General features: G+C 42.8%; 2 protein-coding genes across 14 annotated transcripts in view; both read right to left on the bottom strand.

The window, feature by feature from the left end:
- ehbp1l1a (EH domain binding protein 1-like 1a) overlaps positions 1 to 6,088 on the bottom strand; it is a 43,003-nt gene extending 36,915 nt beyond the window's left edge. For 4 of the 11 annotated variants that reach the window (XM_023154979.3, XM_023154981.3, XM_024799192.2 and 1 more), the window contains exon 1: positions 5,786 to 6,088. In XM_023154979.3, coding sequence (XP_023010747.3) covers positions 5,786 to 5,889 — 104 coding nt within the window. In that variant the 5' untranslated portion in view covers positions 5,890 to 6,088. The remainder of the gene's footprint in view (positions 1 to 5,785) is intronic. The other 7 variants (XM_023154982.3, XM_076882431.1, XM_076882432.1 and 4 more) reach the window with 4 other exon arrangements.
- An 11,903-nt stretch (positions 6,089 to 17,991) lies between these two features.
- Positions 17,992 to 24,024, bottom strand: taf6l (TAF6-like RNA polymerase II, p300/CBP-associated factor (PCAF)-associated factor). 3 transcript variants are annotated; one of them, XM_076882460.1, is made up of 12 exons: positions 23,973 to 24,024; positions 23,050 to 23,216; positions 22,881 to 22,967; positions 22,647 to 22,797; positions 22,482 to 22,532; positions 22,221 to 22,315; positions 22,078 to 22,152; positions 21,584 to 21,804; positions 21,173 to 21,305; positions 20,801 to 20,929; positions 19,554 to 20,050; positions 17,992 to 19,470 (listed from the first exon to the last, which is right to left on the bottom strand). In XM_076882460.1, exons 2-12 carry the CDS (start codon positions 23,194 to 23,196, stop codon positions 19,137 to 19,139), a joined length of 1,920 nt encoding a protein of 639 aa, XP_076738575.1. In that variant the 5' UTR covers positions 23,197 to 23,216; positions 23,973 to 24,024; the 3' UTR covers positions 17,992 to 19,136. The 3 variants fall into 3 exon arrangements, with proteins under 3 accessions (XP_076738575.1, XP_004574368.3, XP_024654969.2); XM_004574311.6 differs by lacking the exon at positions 23,973 to 24,024 and adding an exon at positions 23,696 to 23,966; XM_024799201.2 differs by lacking the exon at positions 23,973 to 24,024 and adding an exon at positions 23,696 to 23,966 and having other exon boundaries at positions 19,563 to 20,050.
- Between the last annotated feature and the right edge of the window lie 146 nt (positions 24,025 to 24,170).

The following is a 24,170-nucleotide window of genomic DNA, read 5'->3' as shown; positions in this document are numbered from 1 at the left end:
CTGTCCGTTGCTTTCATTCTCACTCATCGCTCACAGTCTCTTACCAAAAGCAGCTGGTTAGTTGATCATTTGGGCAAGTGTTCAACAGTTTTCTGCTTTACTCACTGTATTTGTTTTTGATTTAGAGCAATTTGGTTAAGCTTTATGACAACTTGACAACTTGTATTTCTGGGAATCTTTTCTATTAGTTATGATCAAAATAGTTTTCATCAAAGCCAAATCAGTCCAGTTTTGGGTGTTTACATGATGAATCTGCCTATAAAAAACATTTATTGAGATCATTTTAGTCGGAGGTCAAACTGAAGCATGTTGTTAACTCTTGTTGCAAATTAGACAGTGTGACTGGGTGGTAGACGACCTCGGGGTCACATCTGGCCCTTTAGTTGTCTGCGTGCATATCTGCACGTTCAATGTCCTACTGTCGTTGTCTGGTTCTCACTGTACATGTCACTTCCTGTCTTACTTTGAAGGTGCCTCGTCTCATGCGTCTGATTGGCCCCAGCTGTGTTTCCCCCCGTTTCTCGTTCCCTCATTATCCTTGTATACTTCAGCCCTTCGTTTCACTCTGTCCGTTGTCGCGACCTCCTTCATTTCCCTGCTGTGTGTTCTGCCTGCCTGATTAGTTCAGGCGTCGTCCCAGTTTACTTAGTTTTATATTTCACAGCTGTGTCTTCTAAAATAAAGGCCTGTCTGTGAGTCTGCAGTGGGATCCTGTCCTGCCTGCTTCACACAGCAATTCATGACCCTGACATCAACAAATACACAGATTCTCCTTCAGCCCCCTTTCACTGGTCTGAATTGGCCCGATGTTTTCAGAAAGAAATACAGACGTATGTAAACCGTCTGCTTACTACATTACTCACTCCTTCACTGAGTGTCCTCGATCTGAGCTGCTAATCTGCATTACTCCTGGTATAAAACTGGTTACTATTGACATGAACTGGCTGCATCTTTGTCCTACAGACATGACCAAACATTTTGGCAGTGACACAAAGTTTGTTTCTTATGCACTTTGCTGCTTCAGTTTTTGTTTCAAATAAGAAGAAGAAGAAGAAGAAGAAGAAGAAGAAGAAGAAGAAGAAGAAGAAGAAGAAGAAGAAGAAGAAGAAGAAGAAGAAGAAATGTACAATTATAGATCATAAGTTTCAAAAACTTTTTGCTGGGAAAGAAATAAAAGTTTAGTTTTAGTCGTGGTGTCAAAATCTTTGTCACCGTTTTAGCTTTGACATTTAACTTATTTCAGTGTTAAACTTTTGTGTGTGGTTTTATTGTTCCGGTGAATATCGGCTTTGATCTAATTGTCTTGGGATGAAATCCAGAAAAGAAAATCCTATGGGACAAAATAAGGGATGCTTAAAACCACCTCGGGCACTCTGACCTCAGAGATTCCTTCAGAGCCCAAAAAGAAAGGACGTGATTACATGATAATTACCTTTTACAGTGTGCTGTCATTAGATTTCCAGTAACACTGCCTTAACAGACACCACTGACCCCAGTACAGAGCATGCAAAATGTGACAAATCTCTCTAAACTACCACAAAGCACAAACAGTGTGAAAGGAAGGCCGGCCAAAATACAAGCCAGGGCCAGAAGACTGAAAACACATGTTGACTGAACAATGACTAACGCCAGTGGAATTAAAGGAACTCCTACATGCCGAACCTAAAACAGCAGCTCTAAAGCTAAGCACAATATCCTCTGTATACATAAACTGGAAATGGCCAAGAGGAACATGTTTCAAGCTTGTCCTGAACACTGAAAACCAGACTAATCATCCAATCTGTTCACGAGAAGAGAAATGCCGAGCAAATACCAAGATTTTAGATGTTTTCTGGAAGAGGCCAATGGGGACTGATGGTTCATCCATGAAGATGTCTCTGGCTCGTAGAGTCAGTTATAGATCTACCTCCTAAAGAATTTTCTTCACTTTGCAAAATATTGTAGTTTTTCTTAAAGAATTTGGCAATCATCATCCTAATCATGTACTCCTTTATACTCCTTTATTCTCATACTCAAGTTCAACATCTGGGATCAGGTCCAAATATCTGATCTGATTAATCTGTCGTGGAATAATGAGAGAAAAAAAGGTCCTTATCTTGCCAAAACAAAACTTTTAGTGACTGGGCCAGTCGGCTTTTTGGGTTCATTTAAGGCCCCGTCTCTCACTGGTAGACTCATTTAATAATTCTGTTATTTAGATTTGTGCACCATTACATGCTGATGTTTCACAATCACAACAACAGTGGTCAGTTATATTGTAAGGTAAAGACCCTCCACCCTATAAGAATAGTCAGATGACACTAAATAGTAACAGTGGGAAGGAAACAAACTCCCTTTTAACAGGAAGAACCCTTCAGCAGCATCAGGCTCAGGGAGGGACAGCTACCAGCTAACAGCCAGGACTCGCTGGAGGTGAAAGGAGGGAGACAGGACAAAAGCAAGCCAGCCCTTGCAGCCTGCGTCTATTGCAGTGTAACTAAGGGAGGATCCAGGGTCACCTGGTCCAGCCCTAACTATATGCTTTAGCAAAAAGGAAAGTTTTAAGCCTAATCTTGAAAGTAGAGATAGTGTCTGTCTCCCGAATCCAAACTGGAAGCTGGTTCCACAGAAAAGGGGCCTGAAAACTGAAGGCTCTGCCTCCCATTCTACTTTTAAATACTCTAGGAACAACAAGTAGGCCTGCAGAGCAAGAGCGAAGTGCTCTAATAGGGTGATATGGTACTACAAGGTCATTAAGATAAGATGGGGCCTGATTATTTAAGACCTTGTATGTGAGGAGCAGGATTTTGAATTCTGGATTTAACAGGAAGCCAATGAAGGGAAGCCAAAACAGGAGAAATCTGCTCTCTCTTTCTAGTCCCTGTCAGCACTCTTGCTGCAGCATTTTGGATTAACTGAAGGCTTTTCGGGGAGTTTTAAGCCTTTAAAAAAAAAATTAAGGACAAACGGCCATAATTCATATTTGTTTTTGCTTAATTCTTAATTGCCAATATATATAATCAGTGTGTGGGTGTGACACCAAGGAGCCACTAATCTGAGAGAATGTCTGACTTTATAAATGTATGATTAAATAAAAGAAAATGTATTGAGTATTCAGTTTTAAAGAAAAACAGCAAAAGAAAGTATTCCTGTAACTGGATTAAAAGGGATTATGCTAAAAGATGTTCATGTAAGAATAAGATCATGACAGAGAGGTTGTATAAACTAATGGAACATAAGGAGAAATATGCGACTGAATGTTCATATACAATGAAACTTTCTATGGTAAGAATAACATGGAAAAAAAGAAACTGTAATGAAGTGATTTTAACTTTTAAAGTTAGTTTTAAATCATGTATGATGACAACTCAGACAGACAGGGAGAGGATGATGAGGTACGGGTGGACAGTGATTCCACAGGTGAGACCAGACGTTATCTTAGACGATGTGACGTAAAAAGGGGGAGAAAGGAGGAGCAGGTATAAAAGCTTTGTGCAGAATAGATAAGAAGAGCAGTTCAGAGGATTGGACCTAAGATGTTCACAGCTGGAAGCTCCTCCTCATGCCTGGGTGTGCCCATCTCTCCAACCTCCTTCTTCACAAGGATCCAAACAAGCTCAGCATTAGCTTACAATGGGTTCATTAGACACATGTAACCGAGGTGATTTGATTAATATTTTCTGATTAGTATTATTTGGTTCTGCTTTTGTTTTGCTCCTATTATATTGCTTTAATAAAATATCCTTCGTTAAATGGTTTTAATTGTGGGCCTTTACAAAGGGACTGGTAAAGTATTCATCTACATCACCATGAATGACTCTTACAGGTTAATCCAGCCCTCCTCAGTCTTCCAGGACGCTAAATTTAACCCAGTTAGTTACCAAGTGCACCAATCTAGAGGGGAGCTGCAGTAACAAACGGGGCTGCTGGCAGCTGGGCCTGTACTGGCTCTGTCACAGGAAGAAGGGTAGGCATTCAGGGCTTTTCAGGCAGTTAGTACTGGGCTAATCCCCACACCCAGTAGCTCCATCTAAGCACTGCTTACTGGGTAAGACTCACAGCACCAGAGATTGGGGTTGGTTTTTCCCTCTACAAATAAAACAAGCTTTTTTACACTGACTCTTTGGAGATGTTTTGAGCTAAAGGATGATTGGAGATCGACCTGCAATTAGCTAAGACAGCTGAGGCTGAGGCTGTTTGAGTAACGCTGCCATCATAGGCCTGTGGTTCGTAGGTGATGATTGAGACAGATTAATCATATTTTAAAATTGAAGCACTAATTTATGGTAGGACATATTATAGCAGTCTTGAAGTAATTGGTTTTAATAGACACATGATGATTGCTGAGGTTAATGCAGTAGGATCAGTCAGATAAAGACTAAATAAATATAAATAGTATTGAAAGTAGCTGAACATATTATATATCTGTGGTCAGTTATTTTTTCTCTAATTGTTAAAATGTTATTAGTAAAGAAATTAGTGAATTCAATACTTTCTTCAATTAATGATGAGGAGTGAGATGTCACAGCTTTACTGAGGGCTTTTAAATAGAGCAACAAACTATCTTTCCTGGGAAAATGAAGGTATTCTAAATTAGTGAGATACCACTTCATCTCAAGGTGCATGTTTGAGAGTTATACCATGGAGTCCACTTCTGATTTGAGGCTTTCTTTCACAGAGGGGCCACAGTACCCAACAATCACATGACCCCCTATGAGCAAGCACAACAATGGGAAGGAAAAACTCCCTTTTAACAGGAAGAAACCTCCAGCAGAACCAGGCTCAGGGAGCACAGTACTCTCTGCAATGAGGAATTATGTTACAGCACCTTCCAAAAGATACTGTAATGAAATCTATTCCCCAGCTGTCTTTATTGTAAATGTAAATTTTGTTAAGTAATAAATAGACAAAACTCTTAAATGTGCACTTTCTGTGCCACATGTCAGAGCTCCAGAGTGTGATTAAAGTGGTGGCTGATTTCTTATACAGCCCAGCCTCACAAAATGTGACCAGTTAGTGTAAAGTCAGCTGGTGGTGGCCCAGCACTCACCCAGAATCACATTATGAGCCACAAAAACACAAGTGTTTGAATCTGGTTGAAGCGCTACTTTACCGGAACAACTGTTTGCCTTCATAAAAAGGTTTCCTCGTGTTTTTAACTCCTCCCAACAGTTATTGCAGACCTGGGCCTGCCACAGATTTCTTATAAGAGGGGAAGTTTTTATCCATGACCTCAGTGTCCAGAAGTCTACTTTCAGCCACTGATGACGGCGTAGATGCTTCATCCTTCCACCAGCACACGTGACACCAGCAGTGACACTAAACTGCACCACCACTCACTCCCACAGCCACGACAGTTTTTTGGCTTGACCCGTTGCCATGGTTATTAGGATGCCGCATGGTAACAATTACAGTTCTCTTATCAAGAAAACAAACACGGAAGTAATGGGGCGGGCTCTCTCTGCAGCAAAACAAAGCATTTAGCATTATTTTTTCTGAACATTAAAACCTGAGGTATTGTGCCGACGACCTGTAATTACACGGAGTAATTGTATTAAGTCTGTCAATAAGACGTTAATGCGCAGTGATGAATACGCCGGCTCGTGTAAACTGAGTGTGGATGATACACTTAGTTTCACAGGCTTTACTCGCCGAAATGAGAAGTTCACACGCCTGACCGGAGTTTGGCATCACTCTCTCTGTCAGCCTCTTTAACGCTCAGAGAGCACACCACGGAGCAGTGCAGGGGTGCGCAACAAATCCACAGTTATCAAATACTGACAAATATAAGAATTATATCACTCACCATTTATTTGTACATTCTATGATCAGCTCTTGAAACGAAGCCGCAAACTGGAATTTCGACGCCTTCTTTCCTACCCGCTGGAGCCGTTTCCAAACCGAAGTCATGCTCGACCCTGTCACACACGCTGAAGTTAAATTACACGGAGGGCAGGCGTGTCCCCTCTTCCGTGTTCCTTCACCGGGGAGTGGATGGGAGACTCCACCTGCCTCGATGACAGATCCTCACCAGTGCTCGATCCGTAGACACGGTACAAAACAAATACTCCGGTCACATATCGTGAAGTTAACGCGGACAAACCGGAACCCATCGTCACTGGGACTTTCAAAATAAAATCAGATGTCTCTTCCAACTTCCACCCATCAACAAAGGAGGAAGTTTACAGTTTAAATCTCATCGTGAGCATTTAAAACAAAGGTTTTAACAAAAATAATGATACATTTTCCACTAGAATGCTTATATTTTGGCACAAATACATAAATAAATAAGAGGAAGTCAAAGGAGAGCGTCACAGGGCGAGCAGCCAAAGCACACAGAAGAGCCCCACCCAGTGTTTACACTGTGGTTTCACTGCTAATCACACTGCCAGTAAAAGTTTGGACACACCTTTTTATTTAATGTTTTTTCTTTATTTTCATGAATGTTTACGCTGTAGATTCTCACTGAAGGCATCAAAACTATGAATAAACACATGAAATTCTGTAGTAAACAAGAAAAGTGTGAAATAACTCAGAACATGTTTGATATTTCAGATTCTTCCAAACAGCCTTTGCTTTGAGTCCTGCTTTGCTCACTCTTGGCGTTCTCTCCATGAGCTTCATGAGGTCGTCTCCTGAAACGGTTTCCAACAGTCTTGAAGGAGTTCCCAGAGATGCTGAGCACTTGTTGGTCCTTTGCCTTCACTCTGAGCTCCATCTCAACCCAAACCATCTCCACTGGGTTTAGGTCAGGTGACTGTGGAGGCCAGACCATCTGGTCAGCACTCCATCACTCTCCTTCTTGGTCAAACAGCCCTGACACAGCCTGGAGGTGTGTTTGGAAAACAAATGATGGTCCAACTAAACACAAACTGGATGGGATGCGTGTGGCTGCAGGATGCTGTGGTAGCCATGCTGGTTCCGATGAATGCGTCCTCAGCAGCAGAGGTGACTCTTGTGACCATGTCAGGTGATGACATCACAAAGCTCACTGAGAGAAGGCCGAGGGTTTGCAGCGCTGCCAACAAAGCAAAGGGTGCTGCTTTCAGGAATCTAAAATACAAGACAGACAGATATTTATTAATGTGTTTTGCTACATAATATCTTGCTTCATATATTTGAGTTGTTTGGTTTCTATCTACTATCCATCTTAAGTATCTTAAGTAGTAAAAATAAAGAAAAACCATTGAATGAGAAGATGTGTCCAAACTTTTAGCTGGTAGTGTAACTTATCTAATTTGGAGATGTGTTATTTAATGAAAGCTGTTCTCTAACCTATTAAACTTCCTGTTTCACTACAGTTATAACTATGGGTGCCTTGACATAGCTCAGATTAATTTAACACGTCACACATGCAGTGGCTTCATATCCTGGAGGATAATCTGATAATAATAACATTGTTGCTGTTGTTCAGATGTTTTAGCAAGGAGTAAATGTGAAGCACAAACTAACTGGCAGGAAACCTTTCCCTCTGTCATGAGCCCCCCTCAGCTGGGGGGACTTTTCCACTTTAGGTGTCAGTCTATTTATAATCTGTTGCTAGCACATGAAGGATGTAATGCAGCTTCTGAGGCACACACAGGCATTAGCCTTTTATATTTGTTACATGCAGAGTCTAAAGAATGATGACATTGGGAAATTATTTTTTTTAAAAACATTTGAGAGCTAAAAGTAACCTATTTTATCATTTGTAAAAACATTTAAAGAAGAACTTCGACTAGGGGATTTTCACCTTTTATTACGTTTATGCCAATGTATGTATCATGACTTCCTTTTTTCCAAATCCAGCAGACCCAAATCACTATACTGGCAGAGTAATGCCCAACTTTAGTGGCAATCAGGGATTGGACCAGTAAGGCCTCCAGCGACCTCAGATAGGATGAGGAGCTTGGTCATTTAGGAGAGTCTCAGACTAGAGCCACTGCTCTTCCATCCATCCATCCATCCATCCATCCATCCATCCATCCATCCTTTTCCACTTATCCTTATGTTCCACAACAAAAAAAAATATCTGGTCAGGTTAGATGTTTTGGGCATGTGTAACTGGGAGGAGACACTAGACCCAGGACCCGTTGGGCAGATATTTTGCCCACCTTATAAATGTCTCAGGGTCCCACCAGAAGAGCTGGAAAACATGGCTGCAGAGAGGGATGTCTGAGAATCTCTGCCTAGACCACTGTTCCCACAATCTGGACAAGGGTAAGCGAAAGAAAATAGATTACTGTGTGGATATCAAATGCTCCAGTGGTCTGTAGAGTGGCTTTTTACTGCTTTTTACTGTAAACAGAACAATTATAACACCAAAGCTTTAAGATCAGGGAAAAGCTGACTGCACAGTTTGAGTTGACACAGTTGACCGTGGTATCCATTTAACCCATCTTGATAATAGGTTGGTTTCTAAATGTGCTCTTATCTAGATCCAAACATGTAACACGTTACAGAGAGGAACGTGTTACATGTGAATAGTCTTAGTTTGGACTTTTGTTTTGGAGTTGCATGAGGAAACTGGCTGGGAGCCCTGCTTTTCTCACTACATGTAGATATTATCAGACAGTACAATGATCATTCTTTTCCACACCCACAGTACACAGCTGTACCACAGGAGTTTTAAAACACGTCACCCTCCATGTCCCAGGTCAAACAGAGCAGTATGTTTTCTTAATCTGATGAACTGAACACAAACGTCTACACCATAAAGCTTTGTAGAGGTAAATTATAGAAACACTATACAAATATATGCGGATAATATTTAAAAATGCTCTTCTGCCTAAAGTGTGTTACAGTAATGAATACGAAATGAACAGTGAGTCACTATAATCCATCTGCATGTGTTGTTTTACAGAGGCTTGGTGCTCTGCTGCTTACCAGCAGGAAAGCAGGAGAATAATAAGTCTGTCATTGCTGTTTACAGTGAATTTATATTTGCATTTACAGTTTTGAGGAATGTATCTTTGACATTTCTGTAACTAGAAAAATGAGTAAAAAAACAAAAAACAAAAACGATTTTCAATTTCTTTGTCTTTTCTTGCACATTTTAGCAATGTATGTAGTTACTATGGACTTAATACATACATATTATTAAAATGTGGGATATAATGTTTGTATTTTTTTGCATAGCAAATTGAAATGCTCCCAAAATATGGCACTACAGCATGTAAAAATGTAAAGAGGGTTGTTTTTGTATTTCGTGTAAGGTACCGATCAATGTTAAAAAATAATAATAACGATAATAATAATTTTTTAAAAATGCAAAATTCTATAAGAAATAGATTGATTCATTTTTTAAAGAATGTTATATTTTTAGGGTTGGCAAGATTAGTAAAATTAAAGTAGAGGGCACTGCGGGCGGTCTTTCTCCTCAAGCTCGAGTCCCCTACCAGAGACGAGGAGCTTGAGGGTCCTGCGCAGTATCTTTGCTGTTCCTAGGACTGAGCTCTTCTGGACAGAGGTGTTGCTCCTGGGATCTCCTGGAGCCCTGTGCCCAGCTTGAAGGTCACTGCACCAACTGTTCTGATTGCCACTAGTACCACTGTTGCCTTCACCATCCAAAGAAAGAAAGAAAATTAATTTTTTCTCTTTTTTTTTTTAATGGAAATGTCCCTCACCTGATCTCAGAGCATGTTTTTCATTTTCTGAAAACATAACTGAACGCAGGGAGACCCAAGAGCAAGCACCAACTGATGAAGGCTGAAGCAAACATCTGGCAAAACATCAGAGGGGAGGAATTACAGCATTTGCTGATGTCCATGATATTTACAGTCTTTGACAGAGAGGAATTTTCATGCAAGTATTACATGAATAGTTTGCCCATTTACCTTTGATCCCCTGATGTGGCCTGCTTCAGAGGAACATTGCTGTAATTCCTGAACACTTAATGTAACAATGATGTAACAATTTAAATCTTTGTCATCAGAGCTAAACATTCTCTTCGAACACATCTTGATTGTTTAAAGTTAAAATAAAGGAAGTGTGTCATTGTGAACCTAACTGTAGCTGCTATTTTTCCAATGCTTTGGTGAACCTACAGAAACTGTCAGTGCTCTGGTACAACCACATACAGAATCATTCACCACAGCCTGGTGATTGTGATGGTTTCCATAAACCATTTCAGTATTATTTGTATTGTTTTGAAATTCTACTGTTCAATAAGAGCTCACTAAAAAACATCCAAGAATTCAAGCTCAAAATGATCATAACATATACTTGGAAACTTGTAGTAGAGGTCAAAGCAATCAGATCCCTGCTGCACTCCTGCCTGTGACCTTTGTAACTGTAGCCTGGCTAAGCCAGACACCTGTGAGCTGTCTGTCAGAAGCACGCACTGAAATATTACCGTTACAAAACATCGAACTGTCCTCGCTGCCATGATGCAGCAGTTTACATTTCAGTCTCAGTTACATAGACTCTAGACAGCACAATATGTTACAGAAAGATAAAACTGAAAATCCTGCTCTTTAGCTCCTACATTCTCTACTGAGTACATCCTGGAAATGTGGGACAAGCAGAGGAAGGAATCCAAGCATTCAAGTTGGAAGCAGGAAACCAAAAAATATTAAAGATTTTAAAAACTATTAAGACTCTAAAGTGAATGGGAGCTGCAGGATTGTCTGTACTTGACATGCTGTCTCTGAGGATCCTAAATCGGGAACAACAGTTGGCTGTGGTATTTAATCCTGTGCTTGACCATCAGTCATCTGTGCGTCTCACAGCCGCAGCACAGCTCAACACTGATCTCATGACTGCAGGGAAATGACAAAGGAGGCTCTCAGCAGTGAGTCAGCTGAACTCAGTTTCACCTTCAAATGTTTCCATGAGTCTTTTTGTCTAGTAACAAAAACAACTCTAAGTGTATCATGTTAACATATTTATTCTACACTGTCTCATGCTGACAGATCCAGATTTTATATTTAGTTTTCCAGTGACTGAGTGAGTGGCCTCTTCTTTATGTGGGCAGCAAAAAACACCTATTGTGTTTCAATGTTAGGGTAAAGAGATGTGTTGAGGTTCAGGATGTGTTAGGTATGGAAACGGTAAGCTGCAGTGCTGTTTAAGATGACAGTCTCCAGCAAATTAATGTAGAGTCATGGATGCACAGCTGGGTATGAGCGTGTGTTCCTGAGGGGAGGTGAGAGCAGACCAGCTTGGCACCAGCTCAATTTCAAGTCTACAAATACGTCCATAGCAGGAGGACACAACAGCCCTCTGTTCCAACTCCAAGAAAACCAGCCTGCACCTTTCAGCTGCTTCATTAAAGGCACATTCATCCAAAATGTAAACAAGTCTTCAAACTAAACAGTTATATGTTCTTTCACCAACAAAATGTATACACAACCAAACACTGGGGTTTGTGTCCTCTGTTTATGTTGCAGTTACCAATATGTTAACCTCCTCCTGAACAAACGGGGACAACGCCAGCATTCCCCTTACTGGTTATAGAAACTACCAGTGGGGTTATCAACATTCTGTTTCCCAAATGTTCCAAAGAAGAAAATCCACTGGATCACCATGTTGTTCCTCATTACAGTCATTTATGATAACATACTTGTCATAAAGATGTGGTAACACTACAAATTATCATGTATGAAAAGAATTTAGAAGGAAATGTCTATTTTAGAATAAAACACAAAACCCATGTGTCAGAGTGTGGTTTGTGGCACGAGTGCAGAGGAGGGATGGGGCAGCGGGTTGAGGGGGCAGGGCAAGGCTGGTAACCCTCATCCAATCATGTCTGTGAAGATTCTCAGTCATCCAGGTCATGGTAATCTAAGCAGCTTGGAAAGAAAAGTGTCTGGACTTTTCTTGAAGACGTTTCACCTGAGAACCTTCTTCAGTTCTCAGAGCAACTGGTGGACAGTCCCAGATTTTTAAGCCCTACTGGGAGTGTCCCTAAAGAGTTGACCCACTATTGATCATCTGCCTAATCACATGAGCCAAAGTGTGAAAACAGGTGTGGGTCACCATCAGCTGAGGTAAACCGTTGTAAGAACTTGCCCCAGCCTATCATGTGACTTACTGAGATCAAATGACCCAGGATGTGAGAGGGCGTTAAGGCGTCTGAGGATGGATCTCAAAACTGGGTTATAGCTGGCAGACAGTTGGTATTGTAGGAAACCCCCTCTGTGGCTTACAACCATATTAGAACCGGGGGCTGATAGTGACACACACTATCAGCAAAGGGTCAGGGTTTAAAAGTCTGCCAAAGGGGTACAGGTGTGATTATGGGGACGGTGGAAATGAAATACGTGGATAAAGCATTTACACTGAAGGCTGCGTTAGCTGAGTCTGGGAGCTGATTGGCCCGGGTTCAGTAGGTTAATGGGGCTGGGTGTGTTCACAACTGGCAGGGACATGCAATGTTTGTGTTGCGCTCAGCTTGACACCCACATACGGGAAGACCACACCCAGCTGTTGCTGCCAGAAGCTGCAAAAAAAAAAAGAAGCTGAGATGATTATCCAGGTGGCTCATTTGAACCCCGTGCCAGGTCATATAGGATATGACAAAACTCTGGAGTGAAGGGGGGAAGGGTGCAGTCCACGAGGACTGTGGGGTCAACGGCTGCTAGTCCGTCCCACCATATCAATGTACTGCACGCCGTCTTCCTGGCGCTTTGGCACTTTCTGCCTCGACTGCAGGGGTTCCACGTGATTCGTCTCCTCGGTCAGATTATCAGGACGGACAGCATGGTTGCGGCGGTCTATGTGGTCGAACAAATCTGCCACGGCTTCAGGTGGGCAGAGGTCAACCTCTTTGCCTCCATGGAGTCAACACACTGCCTCCTGTTTTTCTCCTTAAAGGACACGACCCTCCCCTAGGGTGGGATGCCCCAGGTATTGCCTTCCCTCCTTTCTCCCTCCTCCCCTCGGTCGTCCACCAGGTCCAGACCGAGGAGGCAAGGCTGGTCCTGGTGGCCCCTCATGCCCTCAGTGATCCCGCACCCCCTGTTTGAGGGATCTTCTGTCCCGGGGGAGCAGGTCACTGCTTCATCCCTTTCCTGGGGAGGTGCGGCTGACAGCCTGGCCCCTGAGAGGGAGAGGCTATATTCTCCCCCTTCTACTTAAAATGGCATCTTATATCCATAAGATATAGTCCACCTGCTTGCATTTTCCCCCACTGCAGACAGGTTATGCTGATTCAATGATCCTCCCTCTTCTTAAGAGCTTGAAAAGAAAGCATTTTTAAGTTTTTGAAGACATTTCACCATCCAAGCTTTTTCAGTTCCAAAACCAAATAATGAAGAGTCCTAAGCATCTACACTCTGTAGGCTGTCTCTTATGAGGTGGTTGTCACATAGTGCTTCAAATGTGCTCCCCAATCATGTTGATAGAAATTAGCCAGGATTATTACTTGATTCCTCATGGCCTGTTGACTTTTGCGAATTCCCATCTCATGGCCCATACTCACTAACTTTCAAATATTAATTGATTATGAATTACATCATAATCAAAGTGGTGAGGTGATATAATGTGTGTCACCTCACCACAATGTGTGTATGGTGCATTTCATTACTGCTGGGTGCAGGAAATTACAGGCTTCACCTTCCACCCATCTATCCGTCCATCATCTTCCACTTGTCCCCTTCACTATCACGGGGGAGCCTATCCTAGCTGCTATGGGTCGACCTCTGACAGCCGTCCATTGTCACCAGTCTATGACGGGGCTATCACAGAGAGACAGACAACCATTGACGCTATAGCCATTAGTAGTAGTACAAGACGTGGTTTACACATTTGCCTAAGAAGTGAAAGATCACTGCCTTGCTCTGAAGAGGAGCCAAATCCCTTTGGGGTTGTGTCGGGAAGAGCCTCTGATGTAAACAACAGTCAAATCAAACATGTATGACTAAGTGAGAAGCTAAAAGTAGCTTCTTTATCGTTACTCATCATGTTGTTAGAAAGGAATTTCCCAAATAAGTGTATTTCTCTTCTTTCCTTGTAGTACTACAATTAATTAATGCTTCAATCTTAAATATGACAAGGTTGATAATAGGGTCATAGTAATCAAACCATTACTTAAAAAGCCATCCTTGAAAGAGTTAAACAGCTAACAGATCATCTGCAGAGGTTTATTTGAAGAGTTTCAGTCAGGTTTCAGAGCTCATCACAGCACAGAAACAGCTTTAGTGAAGGTTACAAATGATCTTCTTATGGCCTCTGACAGTGGACTCATCTCTGTGCTTGTCCTGCTAGACCTCAGTGTTCGATACTGTCGACTGTAATAGGTGTTAATGTAAGTGGACTAGTTCTTCTATAACATTTTTCTACTGTATTTGAGCACTGTCAGAAGGTGGGAAACTCAGAAAAGTCCCACTTCTGTACCAAAAGCAGACTACTCCCACACACACTAAAGAGAGGAGAGATGGAGCGACAAGAGGAGAGAGAGAAAGCAGCAAATCAACCTGAGAGGGCCGAGGCACCGTGACAAACTCGGGGTTTTGCATCTTGCCCGAGGATATTTTGGCATGCAGACCGCACATCAGAGATAAAACCACCAACCGCCCAGTTAACAGACAAGTTCAACAATTGTGCTGCAGTGATTTCAATGGACTCCAGTTTGTTCATGGAAATGGGAGTTTTCTAATTATGGAGTTACAAATCTGTAGTTTTATTAAATAATACTGCTTCAACAAAGTATTCAGCTAACTCTGTAAATACATATGCACGTTATATTTTTGTTTTTTATTTTATTTTTTTTATTTGTTCATCAAGAGATTATGCAAACTTACATACATTGTATTGTATGCATCTTACATGACATATTTTCTCAAACATTTCTTCCCCAATCATTTTAACTTTTTCTTGTTAAACAAAAGACAAATTAAAATACAAAAAAAACATCATACCAACACAAGAACAGAAAACTGAGAAAAGAAAGAAAAAAAGAAGAAAAAGTGAGTAAAAAAAATAAAGTAAAACTCAAATAATAATAGTAATAAATTAAAAATTAAACACTATATAAATAAAATAAATTAAAAAAAGAAAAAAAAGGGGGGGGGGTGCTTAAATCCTATGCCTACCTTTAAAAAAAGTAAATTTCAAATTCTTTTCAGTCCAGTCGGTGGGTAAATTGCATTGTTCTAAGGAAAAGATTTGAGATATTCCACTTGCAGATAATTTTTACAGAACTACCTTTCACTTTGAGTGAGATCTTCTCCACCCTCAGAAATGTCCGGACAGTATTAATAAGCCATTGCGATGCAGATGGAGGCGTGGGAGATTTCCAAAGGAGTAAAATACAGCGTCTAGCAAGAAGGGAACAAAAAGCCAAGATCTGTTTGCAGCGGAGTCATATTAAGAGGAGTCTTTGGAACTCCAAATATGGCAATTAGAGGATCTTCAAGGATCTGAATTCCAAAAAACCCTGAAAGTACAGAAAATAATTCACTTCAAAATTTGTTCAGACTTGGACAGAAGAACAACACATGGCTTAGATTGCAAGGAGAGGTCACATTTATAACTAAAGGAAAAAGTTTAGATAAACGGACTCTGTCTATTACTTTAAAGTACAAGCTGTAGCACATGGTGTACTTGAGCGCATGATGACATTCACCTTATCCCAGCATGATTCAAACAGTTCAACACCTAATTCACGCTCCCAGGCGGTTCTGATTTTACCTGAAGTCAGATTCGGTCACCATAAGCGTTTGATGTATATTTGATATAGCTGATTTTTGATTGGGCCTAACAAGCAGAAGGTCAACCCATGGAGGATCAGCAGGGAGAACTGGGAAATTTGGAAACAGTGATGAGACACAGTGTCTAATTTGCAAATAGAGAAACCAGTGAGAAGGAGGTAGGTCACATTTTGAGCTCTGAGAAACTCAGAAGGACATCATCTTTGTAAAGGGCTCTCATGGTCTTTGTGCCTCTTTCGTGCCAAATCAAATAGGCAGCGTTAGTAGTGCCAGGGGAAAATAGAGGATTCCTTAACAATGGTAACCTGGTAGACGGCGATATGAATTTAAAATGCGACCTGAACTGAAACCAGATCTAAAGTGTAGAGAGCACCGCAGGATTTGAAGCAACAGAAGATGTTTTAATGATGAAGAGATAAGTGAGGCAGGAGAAAAGTATGGAGAAATTGATTGAATCTCAAGTTTACACCAAATCAGGTTGGGTGAATTTAGCCAGTAGGCCAGCTTATGAATATGTGAAGACCAGTAGTACATTAAAACATTTGGTAGGGAAAGACCCCCATCAGAGGTAAACTGTTGCAATAAAGAGAGCCTCAGTCTAGGGGCCCTTACAGTCCACAAAAAAGGTTTTTATTTTTAATCACTCTACAAGAGCTTTAAACTGTCTTCACTTTGTCACTGTGGGATATTGTTTGTGGAATTTTGAGGTGAAAAATTAATTTATTCCATTTTGGAACAAGGATGTAACATGTGGAACAAGTGACACGAACAAGTTCACTGTAATAACTATTTGATCCCTGCTGAATTTGCAATTTTCCTCAAACAGGAGCTCTAAAAAAGAAATAAATAGTATTTAGTTATTGTGGTAGTTTCATTTTAATGGTAAGAAAATTAATTTTAACCAAAAATCTGGAAAATAAAAAACACATTGTATAAAGGTTGATTTGTATGTGTGGCGGGGTGTAGGGGAGTGGAGCAGGGAGCTCGGGGGCAATGCTAAGGAAGGTCAGCTGACACAGCTGATACTGACTGCAGGGTGAAGATGATGATGGTGCTGGATCAGCCCAAAACTACACAGCAGGGGTTTGTTAGTGATTCTGTTAAAGGCAGTCAGAACCATAGTCACCACCACTGCTAACACACTATGTCCTGTACATGCAGGCGCTGCTTCAGTTTGCCAGGAAACATCTAAATAATCCAGAGAAGCGAGAAAGTGATGCGGTCAGATGAAAGCAAAGTTTAGCGCTTTGGCATCGACTCAACAGAAATGCTGCACGTGACCCAAAGAACAGCATCCCAACAGTCAAGCATTCAGGGGGGAAGCATTGGTGCTGTTTTCAAGGATACAAGATAAGTTCACCGAGAGACCAGTGGGTGGCGCTATTTATCGTGAAACCTTGGATGAGGATCAGAAACTTTATTATTCCCTAAGGAAATGATGTGGTTGCAGTTGCTCCAAGACAACAAGAACAGCAACAGACTGAAATAAAAGAAATAGTCAAATATATTACAAAGTTAAAATATAACAGAAACTCAAATATATGCTAATAGCTCAATTATAAATATCCAGAATATTACAGAGATTAAATGTGTATGATTGACATTTCCCTCTGAATGTGTAAAGCGTGTAACTCTTGCACTGCGTACCGTTGATTAGATGGAGGATTGATGTGAACTCCAACCTCCTTGCCTCAGCCACAACACTGAAGATGCGTCTCTCTTTTTTTTGCACAGTGGAGCGTATCAGGTCACATTTCACTGCATGTTATATCTGTATAACCATGCACGTGACAAATAAAGAATCCTGAGTCCAGCATGACCACCAAGCACATGAAGGTCAGTCAAGTGGCAGCCAGGAACCTACAGGACAGAGTCTCTGTGAAGAGGAGTGGGCCAGAAGCTCTCCTGAGACGTGTGCAGGCCTGCTGACCAACTAAGGAGAAGTTTGTATTCATTTATGTTTATTTGAAGATCAAAACCACATTTAACACTAGGACATGAAACTCAATACTTTCTTGTAATGTGTTTTTCTGGATGTGTGGTTCATATTCTGTCACTCAGAGGCTGTTCATTCATGAGTGAGCAGACTCACAAATTCAGCAGGGGGGTCATTTATATACTTTCTATATAAACAGTAGAGTTACATCAGTTCTGGTGCATCACAGCTATAAAAACGGTGCTTGGTTATCCTTGGTTGGAATAATGACACAATGGTCAGCACTGTTGCTTCGTAGCTTAAGCCTTGCATGTTCTTCCTGCGTCTGCACGGCTTCTCTCCGGGTACTTCGGCTTCTCCAAAAGTACAAAGCAAAATAAAAAAATAACCTAAATAATAATAAACAAACATTTAAAGTTAAATTCAAACAGATTGCACTTAATGAATGATTAAATAACAAAATGCCTTCTATATCGTTCTGATGTTGTGCCAAAGTCGGCCAAACGAGTCTGTTTGAAAATGTGAGTACAAAGTACAGATATTACAGATTTTTAACTCCTCCTACCCCGAGCGGGCGCCCACGGGGAAAACAACATATCAGACACACCTGCTCTCCTTCATTCTACTTGATGCTGTTTCTTCATAGAAAAGCAAAAAGAAAAAGTAGTATCTGTTCAGAGGGTAGCATGTAGCATCATAGCTAATACACCAGTAGTGATCTACTGTGGGAGGCAGCACAGATGTGACCTCTGACCTGTCTCCTAACATCAGCAACAAGTAAATATTTATTCAGTCTATGAAAAACAGTCATTAACAACATATCCCATCTTGCTCCAACATTGCCCTCAGCAGGTATTCACTGATATTATGAGTTTAATCGACACTAGCACAAGCTAAACAAGAGTTTCAGGAAAACATCAAACAGTGGAAAAAACTAAATGATGGAAAAACGTGTCAACTTGAAAGATTTATTTAGGGAAGATCACAGCTCCCTCTCTGCTCCACACACATCGCAGGATTTTGTCCATTCTCCGATGAAAGTGCAGCAGACACGTCGGCGCTGTGATCCAAACGTGCTGGTCCTGACATGCATGCAGCACATCCAGCTGTTGCTTTTTACAGGGACCAAAACTGACTTTGAGTAAACAAATAGATTTGTTACAAGAATAACAGATTAATTAAAAAATGAAGCAGTAATGAAATATTGGCAGAATGATCATTTGGCGACTGCAGTAAAGATTTCCCACCAGCATGAGTGAGCTGAGGCTAAACAGGCCCGGCAGTAACTGTGGAGACGTGCAAGGCAGCAGAGGCCCAACAAGCTGTCACGTGTTACATTTCATGCTCTTATTCCCAGATGCTGACAGTCAGATATTGACTAGCTGTTTAATTAGCATGTTTAGAATCTCTTTGGGCCTCATCTGTATGTTCATACATGTGAGTGGCAGCTTAGCCCTGTGTTGCCTCTTTACTGGCAACATCCCCTAAAAACTCCAGCAGCTTAATCAGAGCAACGTGTGCCTGGAAGAGTCTGCAGCAGTCAGACTAATGTTAGCTCATACAGTCTGTGACACACACACACACACACACTATAGAGGCAGGTGAAGGGAGTAATGTGAACATGTCCAGCGACGTACAGGTTTGCCCACCCTGCCGATGACGGGCAGTTTGTGTGCATAGGTACGTGGTGGAACAGCAGAAACAGGCGGAGTTGTTGCAAACATTGTCTGGAAAGGGCGGCGGCCTTGACAACGCTGGCCCATTTGCCGCCCACCAATAAGAAAGGAAAATGCAGGAGGTGTGGTCTGAGGTGAGGTGAAGCGAGCTTTGGGGAACACTTCACGAGACAGACCAGCTGAACGTTGGCGTGAACATGATGAGGAGGATTTGGAGCGCTGCATAGACGAGGCACGAGGCACAGCCCTGGGTAGACACACAAAAATAAATCAGCACAAACACACACACAGACACACAAAGATAGATAGGTGCTCCTCTGGTTGCTTTACCTAACTGACCCTGTGCCTGAAAGACTCGGCGGAGGTGGATCGGTGCGCGGACTCCCGTCCTGCCTGGGGCTGATGTTGAGGTTGGCGGTGAGCTGTGGCATCTTCCGGGTGGTGTCGAGGTTGGAGGCGGGGCCGGGAGGTTCCTTCCTGGAGTTACTAAGCTGGGATGGAGTGCAGGGCGAGTGGGTGCCAAATCCTGGTCCTGTGCTAAAGCGGACAGCCAGGCTGTCGCCGAAGAAGGAGTAAAGCTCACAGTACATGGCGGGGAGAGGGACGGGGGTCCACTCCTCCCAGTGACAGCCGGCCCCACCCACCTGGAGGTGGCTGGCAATTCCAAGGGCAGCTTCTGACAGAGGCTCTGGAGGTGGGCTGAGTCCCGGAGAGTTCACCCTGTAGCTCGCAGCTCCCACCACAGAACCCGGATGAGCACCGGAGTGTCCCTCTGCTGACTGCGACAGAGACAGCGCCTTCATCTTTAGCAGGCGCTCCACTGCCACCTGCAGGACAAAGAGAGGAAGTGGCGACGTAGGTGGGACAAGATGAACTCAAATTATGATTTAATTCGTTTTTAATCACAAGCATCATTAGGCATAATGTCAAGATTGAGCTCATCTGTTAGTTATCCTCAGCACAAATTTGGGGCTCAACATCTTCATTAAATCAGCATTAACCACACACTGCTTTGAAGTTCTTGAAGCATATAGAACAATCCCTGATCCAGGGCCAGTTAACCTGACCTGCATGTGTGTGGACTGTGGGAGGAAGCTGCAGAGAAGATTCAGCTACAGAGGAAACTGCACGCACAACGAGCCAAGCTGAGGTTTAAACCAGGAAGCTTCCTGCTGTGAGGCAACATTGCTAACCACTCAATTTATATTTGACAATAATTCGTTATTTTATGGCTCCCAGAACTAAGTTTGTATATTGTCACAAGCCGTTTTATTAGGTACACCTTGCTAGTACCAGGTTGGCCCCACTTTTGCCTTAATTCTCCATAACAGAGATTCAAAAGGGTGCTGGAGATGTGGCACATGTGGCAACTGCAGCTCACAGCAACATCAGAACGAGCACAAAGAGGAACAGCTGGAGCAGATGTGGAAGTTGACTCCAGTGGACCTTCAGACCAACCAATCAAGCTTAACCTCATTCTGTTTTTAAAGTAATTTTCTACACTTAAATACTTCATTAAGTTGACTAATGACAGTCTATCAGTGTCTGAAATCACCCAAAGCAGCAGCAGTACTGACCAGGATGGCTCCGTAGACCTTGTGTCCGTCAGCTTTCACCTGGGCGTTGGACACAGAGTAATCATCTAACACAGCCTGGAGGTTGGCCCAGTACGCAGGAAGGTGTGGAAAGAGGACGCGCTCGACAGCCTGCCAGCAGAAACCGGTGAACACAGAGAGAGGAGCATTCAGGACACAGGAGGGTAGCAGTGGAGCACTCAACAGCAATAAAAACAGTAATGACATGCAGGTTTGCAAATATTTCACAGCTAAATAATCAAGATGTGAGACTTTTCATTTAGGGAATGATTTGTTTGAAAATATCGACTGAATATGGGCCCAATCTAATCTATAACTGTCAAATATTTACTAATGTAGAAGCTGTGGCCATACCTTCCATCCCAAAGCATGAAGGCCCACAACAGCTCCATAGTGGGAGCACAGTGGTCTCACTGGGTCAGACAGAACCTTCTGGAGCGACAGCACGATCTGGTGGTAGAGACCACTTACCAGATCACCATGAGTCCTGCAGAAGAAACACCAGAAAGAAGAGCGACTGTTGGATTTCCATTTTTAACGCAAACGCCGAGTGAATGTTAATGTTGCCCTTAGCAACAGCCTGCTAACATTAGTCAGACTGGTAACATTGTAGCAACACAGGTTCTTTGTGAAATGATGCTGCATATTTACTGTAAAACAGGCTAACACTACAGTAGTTTTGTATTCTCAACACTGATGTTAAATCCTGACTGGCTAACAATTTTAGTCCAAGCTTGCCTAAGCGTCCACAGAAAATCTGCTCACCAAAAGATGTGGCTGAGGAGCAGGGCAGCGTAGTCCCTGAGAGTCCAGTGGTCGTTGAGTGGGTTGATGGAGGCTGCCAGTGGCTCTAGGATGCAGTACATGACACTGGAGACCAGGCTGCGTACATACGAGCCCAGGTACAGGTAGGGATTCTGGACCAGGCTCTTCACCATGTGCATTAGTCTGTTAAGCTGCTCCAGGTCGTGGCTTACCGACTTTACCTGGACGACAAACCGAATCCATGATCAGCTGAAACACCGGTCAACAGGTTCAAGAAATCTACATCCTAACTGACGACATAATCAGAACCTTCGACGCCGTTCAAGCCGAGGACACGTAGGTTACCGTGTAGAGTTAAAAGCGCTTCCAGTTATGAGATAGGTCTGATTCATGTGTCATGCTACGATATTTTCTCTTACTAAACACACCAAGCATTCCTAACAAAACTGGTGATGAGAATCATAAATGCTGATTTGTGTAACCCTAAAACTTACTCCACTGATGACATAAACAAAGTACGGAAGCAGGGCTGCAATCTTGGAGTTAGACTGGAGGTCCAGCAGAGCCACCTGAAACACACACGAGCGTTGTTTAGCCTGTTCACAACAAAAAGTCTGCTCTGTCTGTAGCAGCTCACCTTCATGAGATGCGGGTCCTCTCCTAAGATGGCCCTTGTGATCTGCTGGTAGTACTTCAGTAAGTCATCTGACAGAGACTGTACTGCTGTAGGAACTGGGACAGTTTAACACAGACAAACACTGAGATTTTCTAACAGGATAACAATGATGCTCTCAGTGAAAGGTGGAGCTCAGTTTTTAGAGTATTAGCTACTTTATTCTATCTACAGGTCCAAGTACAACAACTGTGGGTTAGGTTATGCCTGCTGTGTGCGTCTCACCTGTACCCTGAGGCTCCAGGTTACCTTTACCATCCAGGTATGACACATTGACTGCAGGCAAACATGAAACATCATTAGTAAACTCATCACGTGAATATGGATATGACAGAGCATAGAGAACACTACAGGATGAGCCTGCGTGTGGAACGTAGCAGCGTAGCGTACCTCGCACCATGGTCTCAGCACAGCCTTTGGGGATGTTGGTAGCCAGGGCCAGCTCGACCAGATTGACGTCCCGATCCTCAACAAAGAAGAGCTCGCCTTCTTTCACTGAACGGAAAGGCAGCGCATCCTGGGCTCCATAGCCGCAGATGGCCTGGTAAAGAACAGAGACAGAAACATGAAGGAGTTCCCTCACATCAGACCTGAGGGAGATCGGATATGGAAATTACACGCTACCTCCACGTTGCTCCAGCGCAGAGCTCTGTTGAAGTCCTCCACCGTCAGCTTCCTCCTCTTGGCGTGTCTCATAAACTGAGAGCTGCTCTGTTGGGGACAGCAAAACATTACCACGTACACCTAACACGAACTTCTCCCAAAGTCAGAACATTATCTATGCATCACTGACCTGCGTGGCCTCCCTGAGTCGGTAACACACGTCCTCGGCCAGCAGAGCCGCCACATCATCACCGAGCTCCACACCTGCGCCCTCCGCCATCAGTCTGACAGACTCCCGGGAAACCTCGGCGAACCGGCGCTCCTCCCGGTCCGCCATGTTCACCGAAATCACTCAAACTAGCAAGACAGATCACGTTACGCTCATGCCTTCTCTGCATCTCACAGCAAAACATCGCGTTTGGCGGTAAAGCTTAACGGAACTTCATGCGTCCTCGGGTACACACTACAGGGTTAGCTAAAACATACGTGTGTCTATAAACGTCTTCACTGTGGACCGTCACGTATTGGGGACCTTTTTCAGCTGTGGCCCGTGGTTTCTCCGAATCACCGCACTCATTCAGCATGCTAACAAAGTCAACTCTGGTTTTATTCAGTTAGCTGGAAGAAACCACCGCACTTTGAAAGAAACCACGATAACAAACCTATTACAATACAGTAACGAATGAAATGACCGTTGTGTCTTTATAAAACTGTCGCATCAAATACGGCTAAATACAGCTACAGTTAGCTAAAATACATGATGCTAAAAGCTAGCATCAGAAGGACCGAAAATACAACACCAGGCCTTCCCAGTATCATGCAACGTTAGACTTTACCTTCTAAACTGGAACAAAGGGGGACTGGAGGTCTTTAGCGCCTGAAATAAAGTTCACACCAGGGTAGCTGTCTGATACACTAGCAGCTCCATAACATCAAGCTAGCAATCATGACCAAGACATCCGCTGTACCCTTCAAAATAAGGCAGCGAGGTCCAGTTTATTTTCTCACAATATCGTCCTGACGAAACACCTCAGAGGTGCAATTTAACTAAAGCCTAAAAAGATTTAGCTCTATGCTTACAGCCTCGAGCTACCTTTACCCTCCCAGGTCTACCTGTTGACGCTCTGTAGCAGGAGGTTAAGGCCAGTGATTGGCTGCCGAGTATCAGTAGACGGGATTGGTTGGTTGAAGGTCGTGTCTCTTTAAAATACTTTTTAGACGTCCTATACGGAGGTCTAGTATAAACATTTCACCATCGCCTCCACATTAACTAACCCGGACGTACACCAGCCAGAGCTGATCATAGGCCAA

Source organism: Maylandia zebra, linkage group LG3 (assembly GCF_041146795.1).
Source record: "Maylandia zebra isolate NMK-2024a linkage group LG3, Mzebra_GT3a, whole genome shotgun sequence".
Lineage (NCBI taxonomy): Eukaryota > Metazoa > Chordata > Actinopteri > Cichliformes > Cichlidae > Maylandia > Maylandia zebra.
Note: the sequence above shows the minus strand (reverse complement) of the source record. Positions and strands in the feature narration are given on the sequence as shown.

Excerpts from the sequence above, each read along its gene's own strand:
- taf6l (XM_076882460.1), bottom strand. The coding sequence starts at position 23,196 with ATGGCGGACCGGGAGGAGCGCCGGTTCGCCGAGGTTTCCCGGGAGTCT. Across the intron at positions 22,968-23,049 it reads GACTCAGGGAGGCCACGCAG|AGCAGCTCTCAGTTTATGAG; the intron begins GTCAGTGATGCA and ends TGTCCCCAACAG. Across the intron at positions 19,471-19,553 it reads TCAGGCACAGGGTCAGTTAG|GGCTGTGCCTCGTGCCTCGT; the intron begins GTAAAGCAACCA and ends GTGTCTACCCAG.